The following is a 13820-nucleotide window of genomic DNA, read 5'->3' as shown; positions in this document are numbered from 1 at the left end:
CTACACCCTGCATTCTTCACCCGACACCCCGCATCCTGCACCCCGTACCCCACATCCTGCACCCACATTCTGCACCCCGCATCCTGCACCCCATATCCCGCATTCCGCAACCTGCACCCCACATCCTGCACCCCGCATCCTGCACTCCCACAACCCGCATTCTGCACACCGTACCCCGCATCCTGCACCCACATCCTGCACCCCGCATCCTGCACTGCACTCCCACAACCCACATTCTGCACCCCACACCCAACACCCCACACCCCGCGCCCCGTACCCCGCATCCTGCACCTTATCCCGCATCCTGCACCCCGCACCCTGCACCCCATATCCCGCATTCCGCAACCTGCACCCCACATCCTGCACCCCGCATCCTGCACTCCCACAACCCGCATTCTGCACCCCACACCCCACATCCTGCACCCCGTACCCCGCATCCTGTCCCTTATCCCGCATCCTGCACCGCACATCCCGCACCCCGTACCCCGCATCCTGCCCCTTATCCCGCATCCTGCATCCCGTACCCCGGACCCCGTACCCCGCATCCTGCACCCCGTACCCCTTATCCTGCACCCCACATCCTGCACCCCACACCCCACATCCTGCACCCCGTACCCCGCATCCCGCCCCTTATCCCACATTCTGCACCCCGTACCCCGCATCCTGACCCTTATCCCGCATCCTGCACCCCACATCCCGCACCCCACACCCCACATCCTGCACCCCGTACCCCGCACCCCGTACCCCGCATCCTGCCCCTTATCCCGCAACCTGCACCCCACATCCTGCATCCCACAACCCAACAACACGCATCCTTCACCCCAAAAGCCGCATCCTGGAACCCACACCCCGCATCCTGCACTCCCACAATCCGTATCCTGCACCCCACACCCTACACCCCGCACCCGCACCTCGCATCCTGCAACCCACACCCCGCATCCTGCACTCCCACAATCCGTATCCTGCACCCCACACCCTACACCCCGCACCCGCACCTCGCATCCTGCAACCCACACCCCGCATCCTGCACTCCCAAAATTCGTATCCTGCACCCCACACCCTACACCCCGCACCTCGCATCCTGCAACCCACACCCCGCATCCTGCACTCCCAAAATTCGTATCCTGCACCCCACACCCCACACCCTACACCCTACACCCTACACCCCGCACCCCGCATCCTGCACCCTATAACCCGCATCCTTCACCCAAACAACCCGCATCCTTCACACCACACCCCGCATCCTTCACTCCACAACCCGCGTCCAGCAACCCACAACCCGCATCCTGCAGGCTGAGACTAGAAATACAATGTCACGTTATCCTCTTTGATATCAGTTCTGCTTGCGACGACATTACAAAATAAGGGAAATTACACTAAAATACGTTGCACTAAAATTTAATCCAAACGTCGACCGAGAGTTGTGCTCAACCAAGGAAGACAACTCGCGTGCGGACAACACCGTCTGACTAATAATGTTTCCAAAGATATAGTTAGGAGCTGGATAATTACATTTCTGAATCACTGGCTCCAATCAATGGACATTGAACCCAGTCCTTAATTAAAGGATTTATTTAATACCAAGACTTGTGTCCAAGACAAGGTGTCATTGTACACTCAGCTATTAGGCTCCATTCACTGCAGTAGATCGCATGATGGGCCTTCATTGAAGCATAACCACAAATCTAAATTCGACCGAGGTCAATACCTCTGCTTGCAAATAGAGTTGTGACAAAAGGTATATTGAGGCATGACAGTCGCAGTGAATGTCCACATTGCGTTAGTCTATAGGTTGGTACATAAGTAGAGATTTGTCGGGGGAAGTAATATAAACCTTTACTCTCAGTATGAACTCCGTTGACATGTCTAGGGTATCTCAAGTAGCAATAACAGCCTTAATGTAGGACCATAGTGGCTTTCCTGTTGGCAAACAGCAATCGATACGGCTTAGTCTTGTTTTGCTTATGTTTCCTTACTTAAATATGCTTCACAGAATATGAAATGAAACCAGAGGATCTAATAGCTTATGGACTCCATCATGCGTCAACGCTATATGCGCAACTGTGATCATGTGCTGCATGTCACTAGCAGGTGCTCGTATAGTACAACTAGAGACTGCTTCATGCTTTTTGTCAAATACAATGTATATCTCATCGAGTGAAGTCTAAAAAGCATAGGACCGCCTCCGTGGTCTAGTGGTAGAGCGTCCGCCCGGAGAGTGGAAGGTCCGGGGTTCGATCCCAGGCTGCGTCATACCAAAAGACGTTAAAAGATGGTACTTGTTGTTACCCTGTCTGTCGCTCGGCATTAAGGAGCTAAAACAAGGACTGGTCGTCTCGGAGTCAGTATACTGTGTCTGAGTGGGGTATTCATGTTAAACTGCGGCATGGTATTTCATTTGGCTAGCACTATAAATCGGCATCAGTCCGTACAAGCAGCCACACAAACACACACACGTACATGCACGTCGCTTTATAAGTGCAATAATATTACCTGACCTGAAAACAAACAGAACACTCAGAACTGGGTTTTCATAACATTCAAAATTATATTTTGATTCTTCAAATTTGGGAGAACAAGAAACCTTAAAAAAAATTACTTCGTAAAGCTGTTTTGTGGCGCAGCAGTGAGAACGCGCATTAATACATGTAAACAAAGTTCCGGGCTAGAATAGGTCTACAGAAACCAATGCTTGCCAGAAAAGGCAACTATGCTTGTCGTATGAGGCGACTAACAGGATCGGGTGGTCAGGCTCGCTGACTTGGTTGGTGCATCTCATCGTACCTCAATTGCGTGGATCGATGCTCATGATGTCAATCACTGGATTGTCTGGTCTAGACTCGATTAGTTACAGACGGTCGTCATATAGCCGGAATATGGCTTAGTGCGGCGTTAAAAAACAAATAATCAATCATTTCTAGTGTGACGTCATTCCGACCTTACTGGTGAAATAAACGACGAGTGGGTGTTGTTTGTCGTACAATAAAACAATGAAGGGAGAATACACTATGAAGAGCGCAGCACCGAGGGGTTAATTCTCCCTGCAGTGTTTTATTGTACGATAAACAACGACCAGGAGATATCAACATCAACAGGAGATATCAACATCTTTAAGGACGATGATAAAGTGTACAAGCTTTAATATATTTACCCGTAATGATGACCCGTGAAGATTCCGGGGTAGAATAGGTTTGGGATGGGATTCTTTTCCGAAAATGCTGGAAAATCGCTTCTTTCAGGTGTAACAGGAAATAGGATCGATCACTGGACATGCTTGATGTTCTGTAAAATAATCAGTTTCTTGTTAAAAAAGAGGAAAAACAAAAAAATTGTTTAACTCCTTCTTTTAAAGATTAAATTTTACTCTCTTCGCCCACCACAACCACACCACACCCCAGCTCCGAAAAAATAAAATCTTCCCCAATATGTAGGCAGTAGATTCGAACCTAACGAATTTTGAACAAGGCCCGTGAACCACAAGAAAAAATATTCATACACACATATTCCTGAATACGAAAACTATGCAGACGCTCTCTGCTTTCCTTAAAGCTTAATCTTCTTTTCACTTACGTTATTAGATATCCTCTTAAAGACAAGTTCTCAGCACATACAGTCAGCTAACATATATGTAAACATACAGTCTATTTCACCTCCTTACGTCCGTTAGAATCGCGATATCAAACAGAATTGTTCCTATTATCTCATATTATCGGGTATATATTTTTTCATGTTTCTCATCTCCTTGTTATGCAGACAAAAGTTATTCTAAAATGTCCAAACCCAGAAAAAAAGACACCCACTGAAAGCGTTTTGTCAAGGATGGCATCGCGTTCATCAGAAAACCAGACACACTTCTTCATAGAACTCTCTATTCTTATACAAATTGATCCTATAAAACATAGCCTACCCCATATTACCAGCCCGCCATGCACATTACAGATTACACGGTTGTTGGATGTGTGTGTCATTCCACAAGTAGTAATATATTCAATCCATATTAGTATTGCTTACTCTTACTCATAACTCTGTTTATTTGAGTTTTGACATAGTTACGTGTAGAAGATCTCTGCCTTATTGCCCATAATCCATAGTATTCGTCGGTGGTGTGACCGCCTCTGTGGTCTAATGGTAGAGCGTCCGCCCGGAGAGTGGAAGGTCCGGGGTTCGATCCCCGGCCGCGTCATACCCAAAGACGTTAAAAGATGGTACTTGTTGTTACCCTGTCTAGCGCTCGGCATTAAGGGGATAAAACAAGGACTGGTCGGCTTGGAGTCAGTATACTGTGTCTGAGTGGGGTATTCATGTTAAACTGCGGCATGGTATCTCAGTGGGCTAGCACTATAAATCGGACTAGTACAAGCAGCCACACACACACACACACACACACACACACACACATGCATGCACGTCGTCACCTCACCTCGTCGTTGGTGTTATTACTTTAGTCACAGATGTAAAAATGTTTAAATAAACACGCGCAATAATTTTCAGATTTTCGTCTCCCCGTATCTTTTGAATTGTATGACAAGATCAAAATCCGAGATAAGGCAATTAAGAGGTAAATTATTGTTTCTTACAAAGTAGATTCAGTTTATGGATAACAACTTATGTATATACTGTAAAGGCGACGGCTCGGAAAATATCCTTATACCGGTGTCAAGTAAGGCTGAATAATGAGGGGGCACGGGTGGCCCAGTCGTCTAAGGCGCCGCGATTCGCTGTGCAGAGTTGCGTCCCTTAGGCACGTCAGAAACCTATGATTGTGGGTTCGAATCCCAGTTCGCCCCGATTATGTTTCTAGGTTTGTCAGCACCATACCCGTGCTCGTGGGTTTCACCGAAGTGGTAAACGTCTGAGACCTGCATCACTTCGGGCTTTCCTCCCACATTAAGCTGACACGCCGCGATATAACTGGAATACTGTTAAAAGCGGCGTTAAACCCAACTCACTCACTCACTCACTCACTGAATAATGAACATGGTACAGAATATGTACAGTAGGTGGAGGATCAACACTTGCATACAAGAGAGAGATTAAGTAGGTTAAGGAATGACAACAGAAGGATTATACTGTAACAACATGTTGGGCAGAGAACACATGGTGAGGAAGCCAACAAGACAGGAGGCCAGTTAAACAGGGTTCAGTGTACATAGGTGTGGTTCCTATTGCTTAACGAGTTCACAGTAGGCGGATGGGATGAAATAGCCCTGATCTCTGTTGACTGATGGCGTGTGGCGGCGAATGTGGACTACGTCTGTTAGTTTTCTTTCAGTGAGGTCATCGAGGCTGTTGGAGAGGATTTGGACGTTGTCCCAGTTGTGATTGGGGCAGGTGCTGATGTGTGGACAATCCTACGTAGGCGTATCACACCGCCCCATCAACACCGGAATCAAAGAGCACAAAACTTCAACCATCAAATCAGAGAGTTAATCAGCCATCTCGGACCATATCAGTAACTGCCCAAGTCACAATATCAACTGGGAAAATGTCCAAGTCCTCTCCAACAACCTCTATGACTGTATGGCAAGTCAGTTTGTCAAACATGAAAGCAAATGCCATATGAAGTTTACTGAGAAAAGAATATGTGAAATGCTGGAGTTCCTAATCTAGGTGGCCCTGTCACAGGTGGCGCTGGAATTCGTTGTGCGCAGTTCGAGATGTGTCCTTTGGGCACACCAGGCACCTATAGTCGTGGTTTCGAATCCTCGTTCACACTGATTATGTTTCAAGGTGTGTCAGCACCATACCCGTGCTCGTTGGTTTCACCAAAGTGGTAAACGTCTGCATCACTTCGGGCTTTCCTCCCACACCAAGCTTACACGCCTTGATATAAGGTGAGTTATCTTCAAAACTCACTCATCCGCGCATATTTACACATGTGCATGAAGATTCAGCAGTGATAGATATGACACTGTATGTGATGGTGACTTCACAAGTACAGAGCTCCAGCTATGACACTGTATGTGATGGTGACTTCACAAGTACAGAGCTCCAACTATGACACTGTATGTGATAATGACTTCACAAGTACAGAGGCCCAGCTATGACACTGTATGTGATCAGAGTGACTTCACAAGTACAGAGGCCCAGCTATGACACTGTATGTGATGGTGACTTCACAAGTACAGAGGCCCAGCTATGACACTGTGTGTGATAATGACTTCACAAGTATAAAGCTCCAGCTATGACACTGTATGTGAAAGTGACTTCACAAGTATAGAGCTCCAGCTATGACACTGTATGTGATGGTGACTTCACAAGTACAGAGCTCCAGCTATGACACTGTATGTGATAGTGACTTCACAAACACAAACTTCAGGAATGACACCGTTTGTGATAGTGATATTTGGGATTTCCTCAAAGAAACCACATTGTCCGAGATCAGGCTTGAGATACATATTTTTGCTTCAGACTGTTCAAAACAAAGAAGTGTGCCACACAAAAATACATTGTTGAAAGATGATTTTAACAAAACATATTTAGACTTTAAAAAATAGAGAGTTTTGCAACTGTATTGGAATTAAATCACATAAAAAATTCCATGTTTCAGGCATACAGTTCTTTGGGACAAGTTATTATTTCCCGTCATCCAATGATCCGTCTTACAGTGATTCATGTTCGCAGCTCTCCCTGCATGTATAAGCACAGTCGTGTTCGACCATGACAAATACCTATGAAAGGGGATCATTAGCTAAACATCTACGCCTGTGGTAGCGGCAAGGGGTCTCTAGCTGACAGAGTCGGTTCATTAAACCATAATACCTTTATCCATTATGAATGGATAGCTTTGTAAATGTACCTCCTTAATATTTCAGTGGGCACAGTAACCCTGCAGAACCAGTGGCCAATGGAATACCGGTCTCTGAGTCACCGTCTTGAGATACCTACCGTCATTGTGTATGGGCGAATGAATGGAGTTTTTTACCGTCACGGGTTGACGACGACTGTGTGTGATTGGTATGTTTTGTTTACAATGTGATTGTATATAGTATATCAGAGTATGTATGTTATACGCTTTATTGTATATTGCTTTTATTTCAGGACTTTGAGGCCACAGGCCCTTTGTACATAATAGCATGGTCACGGTCGTAGTGACCATGTGCAGGCTGGTATATTATTCTTTGTATAATTACAGTGTACGACTATGGAATATAGATGGATAAAGTCCTCGTGTTCCCAGTCGAGATTTCGAGTGTTTAGTTTTCCCATGTTTAACTACGTACTATTTTAGTCTCGGGGTGGACTCGTTCATGGGCTTTTAGCAGAGACTTTCGCGAACACCTGGTGTCATTGCTATTTGATAGTGATTTATAAACACATGTTTGTGATATAGTCGGAATCGTACACTCGTCTACAAGATATATCTTATGAAGATGGGAAGGGTTTTGTCGCATTATTATTATAATAAAATTATTATATTAAAGTACAAAAATTGCAGCAAAGAGTTTTTGGTTGATCCTGGCAGTGTGAGGTTGGTTAGGCTTATCATCAGCTCAAGGCTCCCTCTTCACGCAGTCCAGACAGCGAATGGGACTTCTCCTAGGAAGCGCTGCCTAGTTAAACCCACCCAGAACTTTTCGGAGAACGTGAAGACTTCCCAACACTGCAGCCTTCTGCATTACCCAGATTGTCAGAAGGGCTGTATTCTTGGTAGCAAACCCAGGTACTCTCACAAAGTCAGTCAACAGCTTGGGAGGTACCAAACCTAAGGCACCGAGAACAATGGGGAGTCGGACAACTTAGTACTTTGGATGCAAAGTAACATTTCAAAAGCAAGGTCCGCATATTTGCCATGTTTTTCCTTAATCGTGTCAAGCACATTAGTGTCAATAGGGACAGAACATTCAATAATATAAATGATTTCATTGGATTTATCAAACAGGACAGGATCGGGTTTGTTGGCTTGGATACGTCTGAGACTGTAAACGGGCCTATTCCAAAGAAATTTGTATTTATCATTTTCCATGACGCCCATTTCATATTCTGGTTCGTACCATGGATAGACCCCTGTGTCAAAACAACAAGCATGGCGAAGCTTTTAACAACATTCCATCAATATCACGGCGGGGGACATCAGAGATGGGCTTCACACATTGTACCCACGTCGGGAATTTAACCCGGGTCTTCGGCGTAACGAGCGAACGTGTTAACTACTGGGTGATTTCTGACCATTTGTTTCAAATTTACTGACTTACGGATGGCCCAGTGGTGTAGTGCGCTGCTGGTCGCTGTTGGATATTGCGATACATGGGCATGATATAATATCCTCTGATGGTTCGAGTTCGAGTCCCAAATTCGACCTCACTATAATCCTCTGTTTCTCAGCACCATATAAAAGTGGTTAGCCGTGATAAGCCGGGTTAAAGAAAGTATCAGCCACGTTTGATGGTGGAAATAATGAATCAAACAAGAAATGGTTTTTCGATGCTGATGTTTTGTTTGTTTGTTTGTTTGTTTGTTTGTTTGTTTGTTTGTTTGTTTGTGCTCGTGGGTTTCACCGAAGTGGTAAACGTCTGAGACCTGCATCACTTCGGGCTTTCCCCCCACATTAAGCTGACACGCCGCGATATGACTGGAATACTGTTAAAAGCGGCGTTAAACCCAACTCACTCACTCACTCACTCACTCAAACAGTTTAGATACACTGTTCAAAGCGACGTTAAACCGAAATCACTATCACTAGGGGATATGCATTCTTGCATGCAGTTTACAATGTTTTTAAATGGTGTCCTCCTGTTCTAACAGCTTTTTTTAAATATCAAAATTTTTCTTCAGACTAAGGCGTCGCGATTCGCTGTGCAGAGTTGCGTCCCTTGGGTACGCCAGAAACCCATGGTTGTGGGTTCGAATCCCGGTTGGCCGCGATTATGTTTCTAGGTTTGTCAGCACCATACACGTGCTCGTAGGTTTCACCAAAGTGGTAAAAGTCTTAGACCTGCATCACTTCGGGCTTTCCTTCCAGATTAAGCTGACTCGCCGTGATATAACTGGAATACTGTTAAAAGCGACGTTAAACCAAACTAACTCACTCACTCATTGTTATGAAGACGCTGCTACTTGTTGGCTTTTTTTGCAATAGAAATGTATTGTTGTTAATGCCATTAGCATTTCAGCCGACCCTTTTATGCCAATGAATAGTTCCTTCTTTTATCGATATATACAAATAGTAATATATTCCATGACACGTCTCTTTCATATTAGGCGGTCGGGTAGCCTAGTGGTTAAAGCGTTCGCTCATCACGCCGAACACCCGGGTTCCATTCCCGACATGGGTACTATGTGTGAAGCCCATTTCTGGTGTCCCCCGCCGTGATATTGCTGGAATATTGCTAAAAGCGGCGTAAAACCATACTCACTCACTCTTTCATATTAATTTTGAAAATATCTGTTCCCCATGATTTGTTACCATTAAAAGGGCCCCATGATTTGTTAACAGTAAAGGAAACGTCAAAACCAAAACTAAATGTAATCACGTTTGTGTATTTTTACTTTGTTTATAAGACCATACAATAGGATCAATCCACTTACTCGGATAGATTAGTGCACGGTGCAACGAGCCATGGCCTGGAGAGTACTAGAGAATGTTGGATACGTAACGTCAAAGTGTGATTAGACTTACTCCTTGTTACTTACGTAAGTGATACTTTAGCCATCCTTTGTCGCCCCGCTGCTGCTAGGTGACAGGGTAATCTCGCCCGTTGCTAATACCTGGACATGTCACGCGTGGGATATTTGTAGGTACTGGACCTTAATCCCAAATTGGGCGGTGGGGTAGCCTTGTGGTTAAAGCGTTGGCTCGTCACGGGTTCGATTCTATGGTGATCGAGAGGGGACATCGCTTTCTCGCTCTATCGCTTTATCGCTTTATCGCTTTCTCGCTCTATCGCTTTCTCGCGGTATAGCAATATTCCCTCTTGGCCACGATATGGGTCGCACGCGTTATGTGTTTCTTTACGATTAAAAGTATATACGTAAAACAACATTAATGAATTATTAAACCTGACCTCAGTGGGCGGAGGCTGAGGTGGGTTTTAATCATAAAAGAGAGCTGAAATGTTTCCAGTCACATTTCAAATTATACATATGGATGGAATGTTGAAATTTTGAAATGTAATGGATCAGCGGAAAGCAGTGAAATGTTCACTAGTCACTGATATAGACATGGCACGCCAAATAAATATAGGCTACAAAACTATAAGCGACGAAACCCTTTCCATAATGAAAAGAAATCTCTGCCAAAAGCAGTGTCGACTGTAACATCCCACTATATCATGTGCAACTGTTTATTGATCAAATAGGCATGCGCCTTTTATAGGCCTTTTGTTCACATTTCACGTGTAGATAGACGTGCAATGGTCATGTGGTTTGGACCTGGATATGTTGTAGTGAATTTCACGTTTGTGATCTGCATTTTGCCATGACTGCATTTTGGCAACTGCAACAAGTTGTGGACCACTAAATCACATTACATTCATGATTTGAGTATCGCTATGTGTAACATTTTGACATTTAGCAGACTATATTTTCTTGAACTGGCTGATCCATTGGTTTTCGTTTTTCAAGAATCCTTGTAAAATGCATTGACCCTACAAAGCAGCTTGCGGTAGTCCACATTGAGATCCCTGTAAGTATTTATTGAATTCAGTGATCATGGCGGCTGCAAAGCTTGTTGTAATTGGTATGAAATATGCCAGCGGAATATGCTTTCTTTAAGTATACATATAATACGGAGAAGTTTCAGGTGAAACCATCACAGAAAAAAAAGTGAATGTTTCCGTCTTCCGGAAACCTCCCGGATACCTTCCCATTTTGGATCCGGCCCGGATACCTTCCGGAAACCTTCCCCCCAAAATGTCAAAATTTGGGGGATGCATTTTGTTCAATTATGTGTGAAACACAAATGTCATACAAAAATTATCTGGAAATTACCAAGAAAATTGAAGGTTGCTGAAGGTATCCGGAAGGTTTCCGGAAAGTTTCCGGAAGACGGAAACCTACACTTTTTTTGCTGTGCATGCGTCGGCATAAAATATATAATACTTCCTGATTGATTACAACTCTGAAAATATTTTTGACATATTCAAAGTCCAATCGGTGTTTTATTAAACAAATTATTGCATTTTACTTTCAGACTCATGACCATCTATGAAATGACAGGAAAGGCCACCGAGTCAGAAGACGCTAATAATGAACAGCAGCATGTGTGATGATTTTAACGAAGCCGGATCTACTCCCCCTATTAACCTCGTGCTAACAGTCGCCACTGTATTTATCCCGGGCCTTCTAGTTCACTGTGTTGCAAGAGCTCTTCTTGCAAAGGACATCAAGAAAAACCCGAACCTTGTGAAAAAGCTTCTTGGAGCCCTCTGCGTAGTTGATGTCCTGGGTATCTTGTCAGCCACTGCTTATCAAGTTGTGAATGTTTTCATCCCCGAACCAAGTTACTCTGCTTGTGTAGCTATCGGTTTCTTTAACGGGTTTCTGTCTCAAGCATCTAATGCCTTGGCGACTATCATGGCGGTGGAGAGATGTTTCGCCTTCAGCGTCACCTACTGGTACATTGCTAATATCCACAGCTGGAAGCTCAAGGTTCCTATTCCCTTCATCGTGATTTGTCTTATCGTTGTCAACATGCTTCCAGCTTTTGGCTTTGGACTGGTCATGGATCCTGAAAAACCCAAGCTCTGCAAAATGTTACCTTCTGTTCCCATTTCGCCCACTTCGCGACTTAGTGTCTATACCATCGTTTATGCTTCAGTTGGTCTCATGTTTGTTGCTGTTAACATCGTGTGTAACATAGTCGTAATTGCTTCCCTGTTCAGAATGGTTCACAAACGCGCGCCCCCCAAGCAGAAATCGATACTAGCAGAGTACGAGATGACCATAATGCTGCTCCTCCTTTCGGTGAACTTCCTCATTTCCTGGATACCTTTCTATGTAAGTATACACACACGGAAGTATATGTCTTACGATTAAGTGAGTCTCGTTCCTAGATCCAAGGTGTAACAAGGAATATAATCCAAATACATTCATATTCTAAATTTGAACTTTCTTGACATTAATTTTACGCTTATGATTCATTTCTATTTTGGCATATTTTAGAATCAATTTTTATATCTTTTATCACATCGAGTGAGTGAGTGAGTGTGTGAGTGTAGTATACGCCTCTTTGAACAATATTCTAGCAATATCACGGCGGGTGACACCAGAAATGGGCGTCACACATTGTGCCCATGCGGGGAATCGAACCCGGGTCTTCAACGTTTTAACCACTAGGCTACCCCACCACCCCCTTAAACACATTGAAAACGCATATTCGATTGTAATATTCAGGCAAATGTACACAGAAATCAAATTAAGGTGTTTAGGGTATTTAGGCCTGATGTATTCAAACACAACACTGTTGTCGTGCGGGTATTGGGGCATGAAGTATATCATATGCAACCTTTGAACTAGGATTCCTGAGAACTTAAGAACGTGGGTTCGAACCTCGGTTTATGTTTGTTTACTCAGATTGTATACCTGGATTTGTCAGCACCATACTTTTGCTCACCAAAGTGGCCTGCACCGCTTCGGGCATTCCTCCCACATGATGTTGCCACGCCATGATATTTAACCGAAAGACTGTTCAATGCGACGTTAACCCCAACTTATATGTTTTTGTTTTTTTTCTCCAAGGTTTCCGTGTTTCTGAACTACTTTGGGAAACGCATACCTAAGACTGTGAGCTTTTGTGTACGTGTTCTGGCTGGGGTGAGCTATTCCACCGACCCACTGATCTATATTGCTGCTAGGAAGAGCTACAGGGATCGGATCAGGACCAGAATTTTGACAGTCTGTGGAAATGACATATCTTCAGAGAAAACTGTTTCTGTGATAACTTAACGAGACAATGTCTTTACAGGATTACATCAAACAGGAAGCCGACTGTGTTCCATGTAGATTATTGTGTGTATTCACGAAGCTAGGAGGATGTACGTATTTGTATTCAAGCCCGTTTATGTCTGATGATGTTACAAAATTCGATAGATAGATATATAGATAGATAGATAATATTAGATAGATAGATAGATAGATAGATAGATAGATAGATATCTTATCTTTGAATTTATAATATTATTATATCTTAGCTGTTATACATTTGTGTCGAATTTTGTAATATCGTGCCTAAATGTTTTTACAGAATGTTCGGTTGTTGATTTGTTTGAATGTTTGACCATTCAGTCTATCACTCATTTACTTTCGCGGTTTTAATTCTATATCAAGACGTTTGCTTGGAATAATTAAGTCATAGTTGTTGATGTAGGAAGTAGACAATATATTGCGCAGTGTCCCGAATGGGGTTTTCTCCATTTTTGGTGTTTGGAATCGTGGAAGGGACGGTGAATTGTTATATGATGTCACAAATTGTAGATACATGAAATGGTTAATAAAATACCGATCTACAACGTCAAGTTAAATTGACTTTTGAGACACTTCATGCAACCTTCCATGCAATATTGGGTAACAAATATATTTTTGCATAAATATATATATACAGTGAACAAAAGTTGAATACTGACCATACCAAGAGTGCAATAGGTGTCATAGTTGTGGTACCGAAAGTAGAATACCCACCATACCAACAGTGTAAAAGATATCAAAGGTTTGAGACAAGACTAGAGTCCTGACAACAACAACAGCGTATAAGGGAATGATGATCCAAGAATGATGAACCCCGATGATGAACCCACAATGATGAACCCAGAATGATGAACCCCGATGATGAACCCACAATGATGAACCCACAATGATGAACCCACAATGATGAACCCACAATG

The 13820-nt window shown here is 43.7% G+C and overlaps 2 protein-coding genes across 2 annotated transcripts; one reads left to right on the top strand and one right to left on the bottom strand.

Annotated features, from left to right (window-relative positions):
* LOC139475222 (golgin subfamily A member 6-like protein 2) lies at positions 1 to 510 on the bottom strand. Its single transcript, XM_071258469.1, has one exon. It carries the CDS (start codon positions 508 to 510, stop codon positions 1 to 3), a length of 510 nt encoding a protein of 169 aa, XP_071114570.1.
* A 10677-nt stretch (positions 511 to 11187) lies between these two features.
* On the top strand, positions 11188 to 12885 carry LOC139474825 (prostaglandin E2 receptor EP3 subtype-like). The gene is made up of 2 exons (XM_071257967.1): positions 11188 to 11937; positions 12679 to 12885. The coding sequence occupies exons 1-2, from the start codon at positions 11188 to 11190 to the stop codon at positions 12883 to 12885; spliced, it is 957 nt and encodes a 318-aa protein (XP_071114068.1).
* The last annotated feature ends 935 nt before the right edge of the window (positions 12886 to 13820 follow it).

The sequence above is a fragment of the Haliotis cracherodii genome, unplaced genomic scaffold (genome assembly GCF_022045235.1).
Source record: "Haliotis cracherodii isolate W230 unplaced genomic scaffold, xgHalCrac1.p SCAF_3, whole genome shotgun sequence".
Lineage (NCBI taxonomy): Eukaryota > Metazoa > Mollusca > Gastropoda > Lepetellida > Haliotidae > Haliotis > Haliotis cracherodii.
The sequence above is the reverse complement of the archived record's forward strand: the minus strand, read 5'-3'. Positions and strand labels throughout refer to the sequence as shown.

Coding starts and splice junctions, on each gene's coding strand:
- LOC139474825 (XM_071257967.1), top strand. CDS start 11,188: ATGAACAGCAGCATGTGTGATGATTTTAACGAAGCCGGATCTACTCCC. Junction 11,938..12,678: donor TTTCCTGGATACCTTTCTAT/GTAAGTATACAC, acceptor TTTTTCTCCAAG/GTTTCCGTGTTTCTGAACTA.
- LOC139475222 (XM_071258469.1), bottom strand. CDS start 510: ATGCGGGATAAGGGGCAGGATGCGGGGTACGGGGTGCGGGATGTGCGG.